The sequence below is a fragment of the Aspergillus nomiae genome (assembly GCF_001204775.2).
Source record: "Aspergillus nomiae NRRL 13137 chromosome Unknown contig00259, whole genome shotgun sequence".
In the NCBI taxonomy this organism is placed as follows: domain Eukaryota; kingdom Fungi; phylum Ascomycota; class Eurotiomycetes; order Eurotiales; family Aspergillaceae; genus Aspergillus; species Aspergillus nomiae.
The window spans coordinates 1-21031 of record NW_015378314.1 but is presented as its reverse complement, the minus strand read 5'-3'; the positions used below and the strand labels follow the sequence as shown (position 1 = coordinate 21031).

The 21031-nt window shown below is 49.0% G+C and overlaps 4 protein-coding genes across 4 annotated transcripts; 2 read left to right on the top strand and 2 right to left on the bottom strand.

The window, feature by feature from the left end:
* Positions 1–294: 294 nt before the first annotated feature.
* ANOM_009482 (uncharacterized protein) lies at positions 295–5005 on the bottom strand (the record flags this gene model as incomplete). Its single annotated transcript, XM_015554738.1, has 5 exons — positions 295–929; positions 983–1633; positions 1686–4559; positions 4623–4911; positions 4964–5005. The coding sequence occupies 5 exons, from the start codon at positions 5003–5005 to the stop codon at positions 295–297; spliced, it is 4491 nt and encodes a 1496-aa protein (XP_015404505.1).
* A 532-nt stretch (positions 5006–5537) lies between these two features.
* On the top strand, positions 5538–7766 carry ANOM_009481 (WD repeat NOL10/ENP2 family protein; the record flags this gene model as incomplete). The annotated part of the gene is made up of 2 exons (XM_015554737.1): positions 5538–5754; positions 5818–7766. 2 exons carry the CDS (start codon positions 5538–5540, stop codon positions 7764–7766), a joined length of 2166 nt encoding a protein of 721 aa, XP_015404504.1.
* Positions 7767–8904: 1138 nt separating this feature from the next.
* On the bottom strand, positions 8905–12019 carry ANOM_009480 (putative autophagy protein Atg13; the record flags this gene model as incomplete). The annotated part of the gene is made up of 4 exons (XM_015554736.1): positions 8905–10745; positions 10796–11507; positions 11622–11720; positions 11798–12019. 4 exons carry the CDS (start codon positions 12017–12019, stop codon positions 8905–8907), a joined length of 2874 nt encoding a protein of 957 aa, XP_015404503.1.
* Positions 12020–16348: 4329 nt separating this feature from the next.
* ANOM_009479 (BTB domain and ankyrin repeat protein) lies at positions 16349–21031 on the top strand (the record flags this gene model as incomplete). The annotated part of the gene is made up of 4 exons (XM_015554735.1): positions 16349–17430; positions 17492–19416; positions 19477–19594; positions 19646–21031. Coding segments are annotated over 4 exons (4511 nt in total), but the record flags the coding sequence as incomplete, so codon positions are not given.

Below are 21031 nucleotides of genomic sequence, written 5' to 3'. Positions count from 1 at the left end.
AAAGCGTGCTGTATATGAAATATATCCTAGTAGATGTGCCACAAAGCTGTAGTTCAAAAACCAGGTATGCTTTCCCGCTCCACATGCAATGAAGAATAACAACACCTGAAGCGCTTTGATGCAGAAATATTTGAATAATACATAGAGAAGAGGGAAAAAAAAACAAGGTACGCCTGGTATATCCAATCTTGTGAGCGCCAAACAAGAGCCGCTTATGTACAGAAGCTAAAAGGAACCCAATAAACTTTCAACGCCACCCATTGCCGTTGAACATGGTATCAAATCAGTCACAAATCACAAAACATGACTTAACAGTTCCTGTGCTCTTACTGCTGTGGCGATGTGCCAAGGTAATGTGTTTCGTTGTACAGTGCGGGTACCCCTGGCTCGAGCAAGGGTGCCGAGATCACGGTACATTCCTAGGGTTTCTCGAAGAATTGTTTCGCAGGAAGAAGGTCGTTGGGTATATATAAGGTTAAGGGTCATCGCATATACACCGTCCCCGTCGGTGTCTCCCTTTCGGCGAAGTAGGTAACCGCTAGCCAATGCTGGTCGGTACTCGGTGAGGTGAGGTGAATTGTTGAGGCGATGGGAGAGTACCACGCCCCAGGATTCATCGCATATATCTGTAAGCACGGATTCGGATTCCGCTTCCAGAGTAGGTTCTGTGGGTGTTGAAGCATTTGCAGGCGCATTCCCGCCGCTGGGAGGGGTAGGCGCAGTGCCCCATTGATCCGGCGAGAAGACGTTGCCACTAGCATTTGGTGTAGCAACGGGTGTTGAGGAGGTCTGTGGATTAAAGACGCTCATAGACATGGGTAAGAACGGAGGCTCAATGTAAAGATCGGGAGCAGTATTTACGCTCAATATCGTCAGCTCTAATGGTATGGAGTTTGCCTTGTTATACTGCTCGATAAAACCCGTCCATGCTGTGAATGCAAATCAGCGGAATGTACGTAAGACATTTTGGCGACATCCTTACCATCAACTTCGTCCTGATCTACAGGCTCAGTGCTCACGACGAAAACCTTCCATCGCGCTTGAATTCTATCCACGATGTCCTTTGTCGCCACCCAAATCTCGCTACGCACATCCGAAATGCTCCTAACAGCACTGGCATTTCGGTAGCGTAAATTATAAGAAATTGTACGCTGGAGTGCCCCAGAGTTGTCAGACCAGGCAACACCTATCCAGCGCTGATCTTGACTTTTTGAGTACGCAATATGAAGACATTTGCCTTCTTGCAAGGGTGAGGTTTTCTCAGAGGCGAGTCTAAAGCTGATCGTCCTAGGGAGAGGCTCGGCAAGAAGGACGGGAGGTGCGCAATTCACGAGACTCGACTGTAGTGCTTTGGGAGGGCATCGACTGTAGATTTCCAGTGCCAAGTTCAGGTACTGGGTTTGTGGAGGGACGACCACCGAGCCTGTTGACATTATAAAGCTAATTGGAATGATCTGTAGCACCACTTCATTCAACTGTCGGGCTTGTTGCTTGCCGGTGTCGGTGATATACTTTTGAAACAAACACCAGAAAGCAGAGCATATGTCGACGAGCGCCGATGCGTGTGCAAACGGATTGATTATGTAGATTACTAGGCTATCATTGCTTGGAGAACCTTTCAAAAGTGCCGTCCCTGTGAATGTTAGCACATGGTAAATATACGGCTCACCGGATCTCCAACGTACCGAGCTCTTCGCATATTACTTTTAAGGACTGCATTGCAGGCAGGAACTGTGCGGTATCCAAAGGACCAACGTCCCAGGAGCAAAGCCCCCATTCAAAGGCACTAGACCTACATCCCCGAACATGTTTTCCAAGGTTACAACTAGCGTAGAGCAACCCTAGACGTTCCAGGAATACATTGGCAGCATCGGCAGCAATTTGAGGATGAATACAATAAGCTGAGATATCCTTTGGGCCGTCGGCTGGTTCCAGGCCGAATGTTTCCCAAAATGAGATTGCAGGAGGCAGAGCTTCCAAGTATTCCTTGCCGCGACGCACGCGTAAATGTGGCGGAGACAGTTTTGTTATTAAACCTTTTCCCGTCTCTTTCCGTTGAGAGGGTTGTCGGGCTACGGTGCCGTTGGGTGCAGGAGAGGCTTGTTCATTGTCCTGTAGGGATATCCAACTATTCAAATCAAGCCTTTCAATGCTGCCCAATACACCTTCCTCTTCGAGGAAACTTTGAACTGAATATGCCTTGGCTTCAAGATCGGAGAGACAGAAGCCTCCATCCAGTTTATGGTCCAAAGAGGACTGTGTGATTTGGTCAACAAATAACTGGGCAATTTGAATTTGCATGTCTTTGCGGGTGAGAACAGGGAATAACCGATTTTCTGCTAATGAGAAATAACCGGTCATTGACCAATCAGAGAAAGTGGATAACAAATTTCCCAGGAATATTGAATGCTCAGGTCTATGGATAGGGATTTCCTGGTCTCCCTCCCCAAGAGACTTCACCTGAGATAAGGCCGGCGAGCTGACGGAGTTAGAACAGGCACGTTTTCGCTTGCGACTTAGCAACGGTGGTGCATCACTTTCCGAGGCACTATTATCACTATCGTCGCTTGTATCGCTGCTAGAATCCGAAACCGTTTGTAGATAATGACCTTCGCTTGATGGACTGGCGTGACCATCTAGGCCCATCGCGCTGGCGCCAGCGGTGGGGTATTTCTTAATGCGCCGGCGAGGCATACCGACAGTTGGAATATCGGAATTTGTGTACACTTTGGAAGCAGATGGGCCCGCAGTAGTGAATCGGAACTTGCCGTCAGCACCATACTTCTGATCCCAGGCAGACATATTTGGTTTGAATGCAACTGGGTTGTAATAGCTTTGCTTGCGGCTTCCTTTGGTGGGAACATGACTGTCCCCGTTGGGTTCTGGTAACAATATTCTCTTGATTTCCACTGGACTCAAAGGGGGACTTATTGTTTGATTTTGTTCAATATAAGGCGAGGCTGCCTCTGTGATTTCCTCTGCATCCAGGTGCTCATGTTGAACTTTTGGTGTTACCTCATCGGGGCTTGCTTGGGTTACTTCAAGATCTTCTGCTGGTGTTTTCTGAGCTGGGATATCTTCTAATATGGCATCTTCAGAGACGGTAGGATGTGCCTCTGCGGCCTCTAAGTTGGCCATGTCAGGCATCTCTTGAGCGTCATCAGCAGGGTCATCAGTATCCATGGCAGCGAAGCTAGGGTCATCGAAGAAATTGAAATCTGCATCGGTGATTCCTTTGGTGCCAAAGTCTCTTTCATCCATGTCTCCGAAGAGATCATCATCCTCATTAGTGTCGTATAATCCAGATCCTACCGCAAGCCCACCTAACGGGCCAAATCCCGCCGATGGGTCAGCGTCTGAGCGATCTTTAGCAGTAAACTGCTCGTAGTACTTTGGCTTGTTTTGGTTTTGTAAGAGGGATGGCACAAGCTCTGGTTCTTCAGCAAATGTGTCTGATGCGCCTGCTAGATTCAACCCCATCACAGCAGCTCCATCTGGTGGTGTCGGATATACGAGACTGATAGTCTGGAGATCAGGATACTCAGAAGCTCGGGATAGGCTTTCTATTCCCTCGAGAATGTCAGTAGTAGCAGAGGATGGTTCAGTGTTCCTTGATTGTTGTTCTGGATGACTAGACGGGGGTTTAGGACTTGTCTCATCATGCTTTGGCTTTTCCACTACACGCCAATTCTCTGCGAAATCCAAAGGATCGCTGACCACAGGGCAAGCACTTTCCATCCATTGTGAGGATCCAGGGGATGCTGACTTTGTTCTCCGAAAGCAATACACAGCAGGCCAGAGGACACGCTTCAAGGGAAGCGTAGATGAGTTATCCTCATTTAGCCGTAAAGTCTCCCCAGCTAACCTGGAGTAAAACGGTTCCCAAATTTCAATTTCTACCCAGGCTGTCTCATCAACAGTATCAATCGGCAGCCCAAAGTTCCTTAGCCAATCTAGCACGTTGGCTTTCCATTGCTTGCGTCCTGCAGCGCCTAAATTATCAGTACCAATGCCTCCCGTGGATGGATACGGGGATGAGGCATTAGGTGGACCTGGGCTGGTTGATACTAGCCTCGCAACAGAGCCGCTGGGTGATAACCAGATATCAGCTCCGGGAGCTATATCACATACGTCGGATGGACTTTCCCCAGGTCTGCATAGCGGGGCAATGCCATGCTGTGATGTTGTCTGCAAAGACACCGTTAGTTTCCCAGCCGAGGTCAATTGAACTTGGATTGTAGTCAGAGCAGAAATTGAAGAAAGATCATCATTGACTATTCTGGAGGTCTCGTAGTAATCCCTCTCGACGACAGTGAAGAGGGTCCGTGACCCTAGAGGAATCGCACTGCTGCGACGAATCAGTTGAAGATTAAGTGAGCCTGTTATGGCTGAAATGAAAGCTGCGTAGATTGCAACAGAGCTACTATAGCTATCAACCCGTCTCGTAGATGTGGGGGTAGCCTGTGGTCGTTGCGACCCGGTTGAACTCCCTGCGGTCTGAGGATCTGTCGAGAGATTCTTAACTAGCTCGCGAGGCGTAACACTCCCAGACGCAGATACTATGGTTATACAGTCAACGCACAAGGTACAGAAGAAATTCAAAGGGATTTGAGCGTACAAACCTTTTAACGTCGAAGAGCCGACGATAAGTCTGCTTTGCTCCCCTTTACTTTCGTCTGACCGCAAAGAGGCCACAGACTCAAATTCTGGAGTCGCAGAAAACACCCATAAGCCAAGACGCCTAGGGTAACTCGATACTAAGCAGTCCGAGTTCCTCAATCGCAGCTCTAAGTCCTTGAGGCGACTTAAATGCTTAAGAATGGTGAAACCGTTAGCTGGAGCCTCGCCTGGAAGATTTGTAATGTTGGGATCTTCCGTATATATTCTCCAGTAGATATTGGAGAATCCATCCTAGATTTTTGGATTAGAAGCTTACATCAAACCCGAGTAAAGATTAACCTACAAGGACGCGTATATTTGTAACGGACCCTCCGGGAAAGTCCATGGTTTAACGGTTGCTCCGAGGCAGATCCTGGCAATACTCATTGATAGCCAAAAGAGCCTTTAAAAGAGAAATAGTGATCATCTCCAGGAGTGTCTGGAAAGCAAACTATATCCCAAGAAGCAACCCATAGCCCATGGAGTTAACTTATCGCAGAAGTTAGCAAATAGATCAGCTCGCTGGCGCCATCGCACCGCAGGGAAGGGTCACAAATGCTATACCAATAATGAAGTCGGTGTATATATCAAGATAAAGCAATCATGATAGAGGCGCGATTATAAGGGATTCCGATAACGGATGGCGTTCAAGATATAGAATGTCGCAAGTCGCTGTTTCAATCCAGGCCTCCGACGCCATGAAACCCGACGGAGGTTCGTCCGGACCGCGTGAACCAATCATCAATGATCGACACCCGCTGGGTCACGTGGGTCCTGCTATCGCTATCTGCAAAGGCTCTTTTTTTTTTTTAGTCGGAGCTTTACCAGTCGCAGCAACGCCAGGCTCTTTCTCGCTCAAAGAGCACCACTGCGCAAAGATGAAGCTTTCGAATCAGTCAGAAGTGCCGGTTTATACAATCTCTGGATCGAACACTGCGAGGCCACTTCCTGAATGGCTTGCGAGACGGAGAAAGCGCAGTCTCAAAAATGACCCGGAGTATGCGAATCGGGTTGAACTCTTACAAGATTTCGAGTTCGAAGAAGCGAGTCATTGTGTAAGAGTAAGCGAAGATGGTGAATGGGTTATGAGCACAGGTTAGATTACGTCTTGAGTAACGCGACTATAATATTTTGCATGCGACTGACGATAAGACATAGGAACCTATAAGCCTCAGATTCATACACATCAACTTTCACAGTTGTCCCTCTCATGGGCTCGTCACACAGATGCGCTAAACACCACATTCCTTCTTCTATCCTCTGACTACTCCAAATCTCTCCATTTACAGTCCGATCGGTCACTTCAGTTTCACACACCTGCAGGGTGCCATTACACAACGAGACTTCCCAGATATGGGCGTGATCTAGTTTACGATAGACAATCTACCGAGGCATTAGTCCCTTCCGTCGGCGTGAATCAAGATGGCATGGGTGAAGTCTTTCGACTCAATTTGGAGATGGGTAGATACATGCGGAGTTTCGAGATTGACGTGGGTGGCGACGACTTCACATCCGCTGGCGGAGGAGCGTTGCAAGGTGGTATAAATACAGGTGCCGTCAACACAGGAGCTATTGCGGAGGAAAGCCACAATTTGCTCGCCTTTGGTACTACACTAGGCACGGTGGAACTCTGGGATCCAAGAGCGAAAGGCAGGGCAGGAATCTTGTTACCGCCAACACAATCTATGCCCGATGAAGGCCGCCATGAGATTACAGCTTTGGAATTCCACCGTTCAGGCTTGACACTCGGTACCGGCTCCTCCAATGGCCTTATTCACCTATACGATCTTCGTTCGCCAGTTCCTCTGCTCAAGAAAGACCAAGGATATGGATTCCCCGTCCACACACTTAAGTTCTTGCAGCCTTCGTCCTTAACACGTGAACAGACCATGGAGCCTAAGATCCTCTCTTCGGACAAAAAGATTATCAAGATTTGGGACCCTCGGGACGGCAGCCCTTGGACGTCTGTGGAACCTGCTGTCGACATCAACTCGGTTGCTTGGTGTAAGGATAGCGGAATGCTCTTGACTGCCAACGAAGGACGCCAGCAGCATGCATTTTTCATCCCTCAGCTTGGGCCCGCGCCAAAATGGTGTTCCTTCTTGGATAACCTTGTTGAGGAAATGGCTGAAGATCCTAACGATCCTAACGCATTCAGCAGCGGTCAGGCAAGCTCTGTGTACGACAATTACAAGTTCTTGACCGTTCCTCAACTGCGCACTTTGAACTTGGAGCACTTGATTGGCCGGACCAATTTGCTGCGTCCTTACATGCACGGTTACTTTGTGGCACAACGCTTGTATGAAGAGGCTCGTTTGATCACGAACCCCTATGTTTGGGAAGAGGAACGTGCGAAGAGAGTCAAGGAGAAGATCGACAAGGAGCGCGAAAGCAGAATCCGGGGTAAGAAGAAGGCTGCTGTCAAAGTCAACAAGAAGATGGCCGACAGACTTATGGCCATTGAAGAGAAGAACGAACGTAAGAGGGCACAGCGTGTGTTACAGAAGGGCGGTGACGAGGAGATGGTCGACGCACCTGCATCTGCACCTGCAGCAGAGAAACCCGGCCAAGGTCTACTGGGCGACAGTCGTTTCGCCAAGTTGTTCGAGGACGAAGACTTCGCCGTGGACGAGGCATCGCATGAATTCAGGCTTCTCAACCCCAGCACTGTCACAGACGTCCCTGAGAGAAAAGAAAGAGGCCTTACCGCCGTTGAACAGGAGGAAATCGACGACGTGCCCGGTTCCAGCTCCAATGATTCTGACTCTGAGAGCGAAGCAGAACGACCTGTTAAGGAGAAGTCTTCCGGAAAGATCTCGACATCCTCCTATAAACGTACCAACCGATCCCAGCAGCCCCGAATGCAAGTTTCTTCTTCTTCTGGCGTCAACTCTACTCGCGACCGTTCCTTCGGCTCTAGGGCTCAGAACATGCGGACTAAGGAGAGACCATCGCGTCGTGGCGGCGTCGTTGGAGAGAGGGAGGTGACATTCACACCCCATGTTAAGTCGAAACAGCAGAACAGGGCCCCTGCACCGTCTCGGGATACAAGTTTCAGGGCAAAGGAGAGACGCAGTGCATCCGGAAACACCTTCCGAAAGATGTGATTCCGTAAGGTTTGACGAAGTTTATGTCAGGTAGTTACGGTGCATTTCCATTCATATGGAGGTTTTTTCTTCTCACAAAGGTACGCTGTACTACGGGCTTCAGTTATGCAAACGCTATATCTTCTTCAAATTGGGGTCCATTGGAACAGACTCTGATGAGAGGGTTTCCATGATACCTCTAGCATAAACTCGGGTTGGTATCCAACATAGTTCCTGGTGCACCAGATCCAAGGCGCCCTAGCCATTATGGCTAGCATGACGTATTCAAACATAGTCTATAGGTGGAGAATGCACCATGAAGCGGGCCCATAGACTTCCAAATTCCACATGGATGCCTTGAGCCTCTCATAGTTTGAGCTCTAGGGTCCTTTATATCATGGTGTCTTCGCTGTCCCATGTTCTCAATATCCATGCCAACGGCAATCCTGCCCAACTTACGGAATGAACAGTCCATTGGAATACCATACCCTTCAATGTATATATAATCAATTTAGAACACTGGATGAATTGAAATTGAGAATCCATGCTGAACTTTGAATTATGATGCGCTTGAGAGAAATATAGTGCCGATAAGCCAGTTCAAAGACAAACTTCAACTCCGAGCCGTCCTCAAATCATGAACAATAAAACAGACAATAGTCATCAGCTCCAAGTACTTACAAGAATCCCAAAAGAAAGAAGCAAAATGGGACCTAGAGAATAAAATGCTCAGGACCTTATTGACGCTCCGGCGTCAATAACGGATCAGGAAATCTAAATAGGACATTGTCACGCCAAAAAGAAAAATGCCCAAGAAACAAGAAATTTTGAAAAGAAAAAAGCTCCGTGCCATTCTATCCTTCATTCCCTGATTGCATCATGGTGCTCACAAAGCAGTCTATAAGAATAGCCTTACTGGCTAAAATGGCACGATCGTAAATAAAAACATTCGAAGACGTTCGAATAATCGCTGGACCAGGAATTCAATCCCTGACAAGGCAAAGAAAAAACATCAGATCGCGCAGATTATACTGATATGATTTAGAGGCCAAAAGAAAAGACAAGAAGACCAATTGGGCTGGCATAGGCAGCGTGTGAAGTCGGATATGAAGAGATCATGTTTTTCGATATGTTGCATAAACTCTAGTCATGAGCCTGTTTAGGGCCAAGGATGGAAGCCACCGCCACGTCTACCACTTCCTCCTCGTCTTGATCCGGCGACGTTCCCAGTCGGATCATGAGCATGGTTGCCATGTCTGCCTTCTTCGAAGCTCCGTCGCGAGGCACCAAAGTCGCTCATAGCGAATAGCAGAGGCTCGTCTTCCTCTAACTGGGCAGACTGTGGCGGACCGCCACGCCCAGCACTGGGTCGTCGCCCTACACCCCGACGATCTTCCATTGCCGAGGTAGCACTATTACTACCGCTCCCGTTGCCATCACGCTCACTCTCGCGTTCAGCAAGACCAGGAGGGATGGCAGCACCACGTGCAAGGCTACTAGACCCGGAACTTAGGGAATGATGACCGCCAGAAGACCCCCGGCCGCGAGAGTGGCTGAAGCGTGGCTGGTAGACGTGGTGGTGAGATGAAGCCGAAGAGGCAACGGTAGGGCCAGGGGTCACGCCCTTATGAGAGCCTTGTTCACGTGCTATTGAGCTAGGCGGTACAACTGCAGCTTCGTCTGATGGCAATGGACGCGGCTCTTGCTGAGCTCGATGCGTGGTCGTTCCAGAGCTTTCATACTCATGCTGTCGATGAAGTGCACCGAGGCTCATGTTGGATCTCTCCTCGGCACCAAGGCTTACGCTGCGATTGAAAGGGAAAATCTCATCGTCATCCACAGCAACCGTACGTGGGCGATGGGCGGCAGAACTAGATCGACGATACGCAGGGGGAAAAAGGCGAGGTGATGTCGGGATGTCTATGGCGTTCACTGCGGACGGTCCGTGCTCCATGGTTGTCCCATCGCTGGTGTTTTCATCAAGAGGCGAGCCATGGCCCTGGGAGAGTTCTGTGACATTGCCCTCAGGATGAGTATAATCGACGATACTGTTAGAACTAAGACGAGATGGTATCGCCGGAGTGTGGGGTGTATGAGGAGATATCGGCTTTCCCGGCGATGAGGCAGTTGAGATGGATGTTCCCGCAACCATTGGTGGAACTCCAGAGAGCTGCTTGCTAGAGGAATTGGATGAGCGCTGTAAGAGCAGAGATGATGACATCGAGTCGGAAAGAGCAGCATTAGAATCCCGCATACGTTGGAAGCGTGTTAAAGCGGCCGAAGTGACTGTGGTCCTACGCGCAGTGGCATCAAGAGTAGCCGAGCCTGACGTATTGAGAAGATCTTTTCGTAGGTCTAGCATTTTCAAAAATTCCGAAATGTTCTCATCGTCTGCGTGAATGGAATCGGCGCTCGTTCCAGTAGGTTCAGCAAGCAAGCCGGATCCAGGTTGAGCGGACGAAGTGGCACTTGCTTTACCACTGGAAGTATCGTCTTCCAATTTGTTTATCCCTCCAGAAGAAGGCCTGCCCCGACGATGGCTGAAGGCACTGCTATACCTCGAGATCGACGCCGGTCGTGGAGACGCAGAACTAGGAGACACAATACCAGTGTCCTGCACTGCAGGGAACGACTTACGAGCAGAAGCCGCCAAAGACGGGTGGGGACGAGGCCCGGATACTGAGCGAGGAGACGAGAGCGGAGGGTCAACAAGGGACGGTGATGCCGATAAGGGTGGGGCTTTGAATGGCTGGAAAGATATAGAAGGGCGTCTGACGACACCTGGGCTACCTTCACTAGCAAGCACAGCAGCGCGTCCCACGGGACTAGCTTTCGCAACCGCCAAGGCTTTCCGAGAGGACGAGCCAGGCGAGGACGGAGATGAAGTGCCTGACTCTCCTTTAGCCCGGAGAGCTGATATGGGACTCGCGCTGGTCGTAGGTCCAACCTGATGGAAGGTCGAAAGACTACCGTATGCCCGGCCAGGATCTGGATCTTCGACTGTTCTCCTCTCTTGTGGCAGTGACCTATCTCAGGGGGAGGCACTTTACTATCCACCACTCGCGTAGGTAGCGACGGCCGGAAGATTTCATCATCGGCACCCATGAATCGAGAACTTAACAGAGCCTCGGAGTCATCCACGCGGAAATCGCAGCTTGTTCGATATGTCACTTGAGCGGAGAATGGACCAGCTGGCGAATCGGTGACACCAAAGCTGTAGGTTTCGACCACTTTGCTACTACTCTCGTATAAGGGCATGGTCAAGTGGTCTGGCTTCGAACTCGCATGGTTAGGAGACCCGACTATGATCCTGTACTTGATCCGTAGAGCTGGGTTTGCTCGAAGCCTTCCATTGCGCTTTGCGAACTTCCAAGCGGGCAAGAACTTAGAATAGGTGAATAATGATCGGAAAAGGACAATGCTTTTCTTGTATACAGTAGGCAGAATAGATCCAAGATCAGCCGGCAACGTGTTCGACGTATCCCCCAACTCAACCCTCCACCGCTCCAAGATAACATCATCGGAGCTGGCCGAGGGCGGTCTCACCGGATGGGCTTGTTGAGATGCAGCAAGGGCCTCTAACACATCCCATCGTTTCCCATTTTCATCCAAAGCCACAAGGGTTTGATTATTTGTGAGTCCCTTTGTATCGAGATATGTTTCAATAATTAAAGGCGGCGGGCGATTGTCGGTAGCATCACAGGTTCTCCAGGTGCGCAGCTGTTCTCGCAGCACATCTGTATCTTCGATCTCAACGTTAAACTAAGCCGTAAAGGTATTAGGTCAGCCCAAGCATTAGAGACATCGCAGATGAAAGACAAGTTTTGGTTATATCTGGGGTAGGGTGTATTCTCAGGCGACAGGGATAAGACGTACCCAACGGTTTACTCTGGGGGTGTCGGAACCCTTGTTGAATGAAGGTGGGAGCTCAATGCGCGAATGCAGTATAATCAGGGCAGCTTTCGTGTGGTAATTCTGAAACATGACAGGAACAAATTAGCAGAGGTTCATCACCGAGCCACGAGGTCACCAGCCAGGCGTTGATCCCATACCGATATTATCTGGTTCAGCTTCGTTACCGCCTCCTTTGCAGGTTGGACAGTTTGCCCTGGCGAACCAGGTTCGGCTTCAATCCCCAAGCCTCTGCTGTTATGTGCCCTAACATCGGCTGCAGGGGAATTAGGACGATGATCCAGCTCTCTCGAACGAGATGAGTTCGGCCTGGCGGAAGCGGTTGGCGCTGTTGGCGCCGGCGACCGAGGATGTTGATGCATGATCCTTCTGCGACACAACGCAAGTGAGAACAGGATACTCAATGTAGTCCTTCCAAAGCCGAAATCGAATTCAGAGCTATGGCAGGGCGATTGTCTCGATCAAGAAGGTAATGGGGGGCGACTGATACGATGCGGACGGCCATGCTAACGAACTACACAGCCAGAGGTTCAGGGTTAGGAAAGACGCTAAGGGAATAAATTCCGGACAGTTTAGGTACGTTCCAAATCAAATTAACGGAGGCTGATTTCATCGCACTTTGTGCTCAGGCAACAGGATGCTGGCACACTTGAAGAGCATGCGGTCTAGACAACCTTGTGAGCTTCTCCGCACTGACGACAAGGCAGATCCGGGGGGTTGCACGGCGTCCTCACGTCGTGGGAGAATAAGGTAATTTAAGGATTCATAGTCACCAATACACTGGATTCGAAAGGTTTAGGAGAGAAATATGGTAGGGGAAGAGGGAATTACAATAATGGTTTTTTTTGGGGGAGGGATACGGAAGGAGAGATGAAACGGAGAGACAAGGTAAAAGGCGTGTAATGCGCTAACAGATATGTGAGGCACAGCAACAACGGCGGCGGCGGCACGGGAGCAAAGAGGTCTGTGACGCACACCCGGTGACTCGGGTGGTTCATGAGCAATCCACCCCCAGGTCAAGTGCAAAGTAAAGCCCACGGTCAGGCTGACAAGTGCCACGGCATTCTTTACCAAAGACAATTCAACAATTATTCAGTTGTCGAGTGACTAGTTGCCAGTAAGGGATATTTTTAATTCCCAGTTTCTCTCGAAACTGCTTTTAGAACAACTTACTTACGGGGGTCGTACAGTTGAAGGAGTGGTTAAGCATCAATCGCGGCCAATGACAATGGAAGTCGCTGGTAGGATAAACCAGGGCGTTAGAAGGCGGTCAAGCGATAAGTCGCGGTTGCGTTGCAGCTACTACTGGAGGCGGTATCCTGTCGGTATGATTGCCCCAACTGGACCGTATGAAAACAGTCAGGTGGATACTGATTCTCATGAAATCATCCTTCTATCTTCTATCGACCTAACAATGATGTCCTGACAACTGGCAGTAGGATACAAGGTATCAATATGACTCGGTGTGTTATTGCTACCTAACGAACTAAACAGACGTACGTGTCTCGCTCTTAAATTAACCCTTAATCGATAATGATACCTTATGAGTAATAAATACGAAAACCACAAGTCGCCAGTGTAGGGAGGTTCGTCAATTCAACCTTGAATTACGATACCTGACTCAATATTGAGGCGGCAGTCCAATGGAAAGTATGATGAGAGCTCCAGAAATTGCCGCTTGCGCAGGTCGATCAGTCAACTTAATCAACAACCACCCCCGTGATAATGGACCCTCATTGATAGTAGGGTTGCTTTCTGTGCGGATTTCGTGTTCTTTCCCCCCTGTCTTGTTCACTTCCTTTTTTTTTCATTTTAATTTTGACTTATTCGATTTGTTAGGTTCTTATCTCTGGCTTTTTAATTTATTTGTTTATTTCTTTTTCCGTCCTCAGCTCTTTGTTTTCGGTCACTTTACTTTTGCTTTTGCTTTTTCCCTTCTTCTCTCTCTCTTTTTGACTTTTACTTTCACAGGATTAAGGTGTAGAACGTTCAAGTAGGAGGATTTAATTCATGATCGACTTTTCCACTCTCCATCGTGTCTGTGTCATGTACCAATAATGGAACGGTCGACGAAAACAGAGCATAGACCACCACCCCCCAGCTTCTGGGAATGGTCGCCTCACCTGCAACAGCTTCATGGGCGGTGGGGAAGGAAATTTACAGAGGAATCACTCAGCCTATAGCCGACCGAAGCACAGACTCGATGTTGTGTTACTTGGTTGCTCATTCTGAAAGCTTAGTGGTAGAAATTGGTCTGGCTTACAATGTGCGACAAGCTCCATGCACCGGAACTGCAAGGCCTGCAGCGAAGCATACTATCTTAAGCGACCTTGCAGGGGACCTCTTGTCTTGATGGCGTCTCTAATACGGAGTACTCCAGTCTAGGCTCTGCTCCGCAGGTATTATTTCTGATCGCGTTGGAACAAAAGTTGGCCAGTCGATTTCTTCCGACAATGCAGAAAGACTTGGTCATTGTTGTTTGGCGCCAGCTGGTGATAGGAATGCAGATGTATGCCTATAAACAGTGCTATTATACATCATGGTATGGACACTGTTCAGTACCAAATAGACTATCGTATCTTTGTCGGGTGCGTGCACGCTCTTTGGGGTTATCCCCTCGTTGGATCTATCCTCCTCGTTCAATATTTTCTTTTATTAAATTTTCTTTTTCATTTTTCATTTTGCCATCTGTATTCTGTCTCTTCCACGAAATCCTTTCTTTCTCCATATAATTTTTAAGCCATATAGGAATCCCTAATCCAGTTTATCATTCGATAATACCCACCATAAAAAACCAACTTGCTCTCCATAGTGACAGATCCTTGGGCATTATATTAACCATCCGTATAGCTCGAGATAGATTGTACCTGGAATAGAAACATGCTACCCAGATTATAGGCCCGTCCTATCAGCTAAAAAAGCCCCCTTTGGCCAATCATTAATATAGACGGAAGGTCTAAATGAGACCCTTCACATAGGCCACTGCCAAGGGTATCGCTATGCACAATGGGGAGTATTCCACCCACACCGTCGTACAGTCTAGACCAAATATGAGTAGGGTCTTCGCCTATGGCTAATTTCTTCTTCTTTTCCTTTCCCGTTCGATCTCTTTGTCCCCAGAAGGCGATATTTTTGCCGCCCACATGTTACTTAGAGGAAGTAATTGGGCGAATGAGGCGGCTCTGAGTCTTCTGAGTCTGAGATAAAGTGGTGAAGTGATGAGACAAACTCATCTGCAGAGCTATGGTACCCACTTAGGCACCTGGGATTGGACTAGGTCTGATATAGTCATGATCTTTTATCCACATGTACATACAGCATATTGAGAGTAGTGTGACTGGGGCTAGTGGCTGATATCCAAACAAGTGGCGCAATATTTCAGAGCAAAGATACACATATGTTTGTTCGATGCCATTAACAGAATGAATGTCGCGTTCATAGCGTGGTAACCTTATGAGTGGGATTGGATATGAGAATTATAGAACTACTCAATATGTGCAATCATAGCAGAGCGCTTCGCGTTCAGCTATTATGTTATTGTTTAGCTACTTAGCTTCCCTGGTTTCTTTTAACCTTCAAATAAGAGTAGCGGAGTGTAGTCCAGTGGTAGGATATGTGACTCTTCTCACAAGGCCAGGGTTCGCATCCTTGCACTCCCATTCTTTTTTATTTTTGGATTTTATATACATTTTCCCTTGTATTTTTGCATTGAGCCCTAGTTGGATGGTTCATTTTTAGGCAGATCTTTTCTTCCATAATTGCTCGAGTCACACAGGCATCACTGATTGTCCGGCTATTCCACTGTTGATGGTGAACATAGATCCGGCGATCGATTTTGGCCGCCCGACGAAGTAGTATCCTGTGTATGAGTATACAGAGGTGCACTGGGCTGTTTACCTACTAGGTATCCTGTGGTGGACGCCCAGATGGTTTTAGACCCCATTGTTTCGGACATTAGGAAGACTGTACAGATTCCAGCATGGGTTTAGGGTTGCATTTGAAACCCGAAGCTTAATTCCATAGTTCCCATCATCAAGACCGTTTGGGCCCGGAAACGAAGGAAGGCATGGATGTAGTCGGGTGAGGGGTTTCATAGTTCAAGTTGGAAGCGCGGTCGTCCCTCAACCTCTCGTCGGCGCGCATGGAGGGGTGCGCGCCGCCCGATTGGACGCTGTCCGATTATCCCTCCAATCCATGGGTCAGTCATCCTTCAAATCCCGTGACAGCACTATCAGACTCAAAGAAGAGCAAAATCCCTCTAGGAATATACCCACGGGAATCGCTTCCATCGCTGCTCGAATTCACTCCTCTGCATCGATCTTGCTGTCGCGTCCCGTTGGCGAATCGAACCGATCGCGCTGAAAGTTCCTTTCCCCTCACGTCCGAGGCTCGGAGATAATACAGAGCTGTCATCGCCACCGCATATCGTTCATTTTACGACGCGCTCTAATACTCCTTCGCATCGTCTCCTCTCCCTTCGATACGGCTATTGTGTTGGTGTATATCATCCTCCGACTACAATCCGAGACTACGACTACGCGTTGACGACTGTCGACTCCTTCTCTTCCTCCTGTCAGAATACTCTTGTTGTCCCGCGGAGCTCTTCCGGTGCGCCGTGAACCCTCTGTGGTGAACACGACGTTCTGGTCCTCGGCTGATAAGAGATTCTGACACATTACAACTTGAGGCACATGAGTAGCAAGCTTTGGGAGTTATTTTTGCGCGATGACGTTGATAGCTTCCGGCGGGTTCTGGCAACTGCCAGCTATACCTCCGGTAGCCAGCGGGCTTCAGGACCTAGCGGATCGTCTAATTTCAAGATCGGAAGCCCTGGGGGTACGATAGCCTCCACTGGTCTCTCTCTCAAAAGCAAAAAATTGAGCGGAACGTCGCCAGGAAGTCCGGTCCCGGATCGAAGCAATACACCTCGGAGTGGAAGGCCATTATCTCGGGAGGAATTGAATGCTCGTGATCAACTCGGCAGAACACTACTCCACCTTGTGGCTTCGTCGACAAAACCTACTGCGACCGACTTTGCTGTGGCTTTACTCGAGGTGCCTTTCATTGACATATATGCACAAGATTGGGAGAGTGGGTGGACAGCGCTGCACCGGGCTTTGTATGCGGGCAATGCCGCTATTGCCCAAGCGTTACTGACTCGCGATGTGCGTGATGCAACGGACTTTAGTAAATCGGGAAATATAAACAACGCGAGTGGCACCTTGATAAAAATTAAAGACCGAGAAGGGTACAGCCCCTTTGATGTATATGGAGCTACAATTGCATCTCGTGACATCAAGAGTATTGTCTCTCTGACAGCGAATGGTCTAAGTCTCGCCGATCTTGACAATGCGGACACTGCCTCCATTGCATCCTCAGAGCCTGACGATTTCGACGAAGATGGTCATTTTGCAAAGCGAGCGCTAAAACCGAGAACAAATGTACTAGGTGACGAAGTATTTACGTTTGGGAGCAATAAGAACCTGAATCTTGGTGTGGGGGACCAGGACGACCGCCAGTATCCCGAGAGAATAACTTTCCAACGTCCAGGTCACCTTCTGCAGCGGTTCTTTTCCGAATTCCGAGAGCAGCAGTTGGATGAAGGGAGTTCAAATCTCCAACAATTGCGCGGAGTCACGGATTTGCCAGCATTGATCAAGAACAAACCTATCAAAATTCAGAACGTTGCCATGTCCAAGCTGCATACAGCCATTCTCACTAACGATCCAGAGTCGAACCTGTTCATGTGCGGCTTCGGCCCCGGAGCGCTTAGGTACCGGCGATGAGTCAACACGGTTCAGCTTTGTCTGCGTTGAGACCGGAGGGTTGGCCAGCAAGAGGGTTATTTCTGTTGCCCTTGGCCAGGATCACACTCTCGCAATTACAGAGAACGGCGAGATATTCAGCTGGGGAAGTAACAAGTTTGGTCAATTAGGTTATGGCCTTCCAAGAACCAACAACCGAGACGATGTGCCAATGCAGAAGACTCCACGACAGATATTCAACCCGTTCAAAAAGGAGACCATTCTTGGAGCTGCAGCATCTGCGATACATTCAGTCGTTTTCAGCAACTTTGGTCTTTATACTTTTGGTAAGAATGAAGGTCAGCTTGGACTTGTCGACTCAGATGCCCGATCTCTTGAAACTCAGACGACCCCTCGGCGTGTCGGAGCGTCTCTTTTTAGTGCTCCAATCCAGAGCGTGTCCGCTATTGACCAAGCCACGGCCATTCTCCTCCAGAACCATGAGGTTTGGGTGTTTTCACAGTATGGCTACTCAAGACTGTCTTTCCCATTAGATATCAGCTCGAGTTTCATTAGGAACAGCTTCATGTCTACCCGGTACGACACTTCCGTCAATCGTATTATTAAAGTAACGTCCGGTGGAAATACCATATGTGCGTTGTCCAGTTCTGGTGAAGTCTTCACAGTACAAGTCAACAGGACGGAGAACCCACCGAGTTCGACTTCTACTACAAACCCAGCTAAAATACGGAACTCTTTATCTACACCGGCTCGAGTGTGGTCTGTGAAGAAGGCGCACATGGCTGTCAGAGACGTCGATGTTGGACAAGATGGCTCGATCATCATTTGCACGGCTTCTGGATCGGCCTGGAGGAAAGAAAAGCGGGGGAAAGCGAAGGATAGTTCATCGAAAGACCACAAGTTTGTCCGCGTCCCTGGACTTTCTCGAGTTGTGAGCGTATGTAGCAATGCATTTGGAGCTTTCGCAACCGTGCAACGGAACTGTGATGTTACCAGGGAGCAAATTAACATCGACCAAAGCACACTGTGGAAAGATATGTTCCCACTCTCACCTTTCAACTCTGTATTAGGCTCTGTTGCCACTGATCAAGACAGTGTGTTGGACTCAGAGCCTGTCATCAATATCAAGAAGGCCATCATGTCAGAGTCAGATGTCGAGTCCTATTTCCGACCGCTACAGACCGGGCGCTTCCCCGGAACAGTATGGGTCATGACCACAACCTCTGACATACGTATACCTGTGCACGAGTTCATCCTGACAGGGCGCAGCCCGGTTTTGAGAAAGGCATTCCATGATCTACGGCATGCACAATCCTTCTCCATTCCTGATGTGCTTACGATCAACTACGACGGAGAAGGATATGCACAGCTTCAACTCCAAGGCGTTGACTTCTTGACTCTTCTGAATCTCGCTTTCTACTCTTACACAGACAATATTTTCGAAGTGTGGCAGCTAGCCAAACATACACCGGAAAATGCATCTAGATATCGTCAGGTCCGCTCTGAAGTGATGCGTGTTGCCACTAGCCTGGGCCTTACTAGTTTGGAGAGATCTGCCAGGTTAATGATTGAGCCTGCAATGGCTCTGAAGTCAGATATGGAACGTGCGATCAATGATATCACGTTCTTTGACAGTGGTGATGTGATCGTTGAGTTGAAAAACGGCACTATGAGGGCTCACAGCCAAGTTATTTGCCAAAGATGTCCGTTTTTCGACGCCTTGTTCCGTGGTCGTTCAGGTGGCAGGTGGCTTTCCTCCCGCCGTATAGATCCAACTGACGATATATACGTGGATCTAAAGCATATTGATCGGCATGTATTTGAGTTTGTGCTTCGGTATATGTATGCAGATACGGAGGAGCAACTTTTCGACCAAGTTCGAACGAATGACCTGGAGGAATTCATTGACCTAGTGCTTGATGTTGCATTCGTGGCAAATGAGCTGATGATTGACCGATTGGGTCAAATCTGTCAGAAGATGCTTGGCAGGTTCGGTATGTTGAGTTCCAGCCCCTTCTAATCTGTGTACTGGTCGAATCGCTAACGAAAGCTAGTAACCACACGTAATGTGTGTCATCTCCTCAACGCCACTGCGCCTTGCTGTGTGACGGAATTCAAAGATGCTGCATTGGAGTATATTTGCTTGAATTTGGAAGATCTACTCTCTAATAGGTAGGATTGGGGACCTCACTGAAGTATTCCTGGCTACTGACGTTGTCCTAGATATTTGGAGGATCTCGATGAATTCTTGCTGGGTGCGCTTGATTCTGTTTGTCACGAGAACCAGCTTTCAAGCTTCCCGGTGTCACGAGGGCGCAACTCCGAAGAATATGTCTTTGAAAAGTACCCTGAGCTTGTATCCTTGGTAGAAAGAGACCGGCGGAGGAAGATTGATTCCATGAGACTTCGGTCACATGTCAGCCAGATTGAGACGAACGAAGGAAAGCTTCGAGCAACACTCACGCCTTCAGCACCTTCGGGACAGAAAGCACACCAGACGCCTACTAAGGGGGCCTCAGCTGCCACGTCACGTAGCCCATCATTGAGGCCCCAGCATTCAATCGGCGACCTGATGTTCCAAATGGATGACGAGAATTTGCTCACACCGGGAGACTATATTAAAGGAAAGATGGCAGTCCGTGGGGTCAAACCAAATGATGCCAATGACTCGCGCTCATACCCTGACTCACCGGCTTTGGGGTCTAGTCTAACAGAGGGAGGATCATTGGAAGGCCGAAGCTACCTGGATGATCAAATGGCATCCCCACAAGATGCTATACTTGCAGCGTCTCCAACTGAACTACGAGCTAGTGCGCTGAACGGGAAAAAGAACGGTTCTCTTACTCCACCAGACGTCTCTCAACAGCCGTGGAGTGCATCAGTGGTTTCAGGCTCCAAGAAAAATCTAAAAGACATCATGGACGAAGCATCAGAAACCCGCGTGTCGAATCTCAGTCTAGGCATGTCTTCCGCCCCTCGGGAAAGCAACAGCAACAACAGCAACAACTTCACTCCAAAACTATCCCAAAAGGAGCGCAAGAAGATCCAGCAACAACAAATGCAAGAGATGCTCGCTGCTCAGAAAAAAGCCAAAGAACCACCCCAAAACCCATGGAAGACGGCCACACCCACAAAGCCGATCCCATTAGGAGCCACCGACGGACAAGACAACCTAACCTCCGGCTCAGTCAAATCAACCCCCAAGGCGCCCTCCATGACCCTCCGTCAAACCGTCGCCGGGACACCACCGCCATCAAAACCAGGAACACCACCTGTGCAAATCCAGAACCGCAAAGCCTCTACCACCAACACACAGACTCCCTCCAAACCTTCCATCTCAGGCCCATCAACAGCGCCACCCCCCAACCCACCAGCAACCCCACAACCCCAGCCTCGACCCGCGATCCAATCAGTCCGCCACATCCCCCGTCCAGAACCATACCAAACCAGCTTCACCTCGCCCTCCCCCAACTCCCTCTCCCTAGCCACGATCCTCATGCAACAACAAACCGAAAAAGACGAAATCCGCGAGGCAGCAACAGCCAAACACAACCTGCAAGACATCCAAGCCGAACAAGAATTCCAAGAATGGTGGGACAAAGAAAGCAG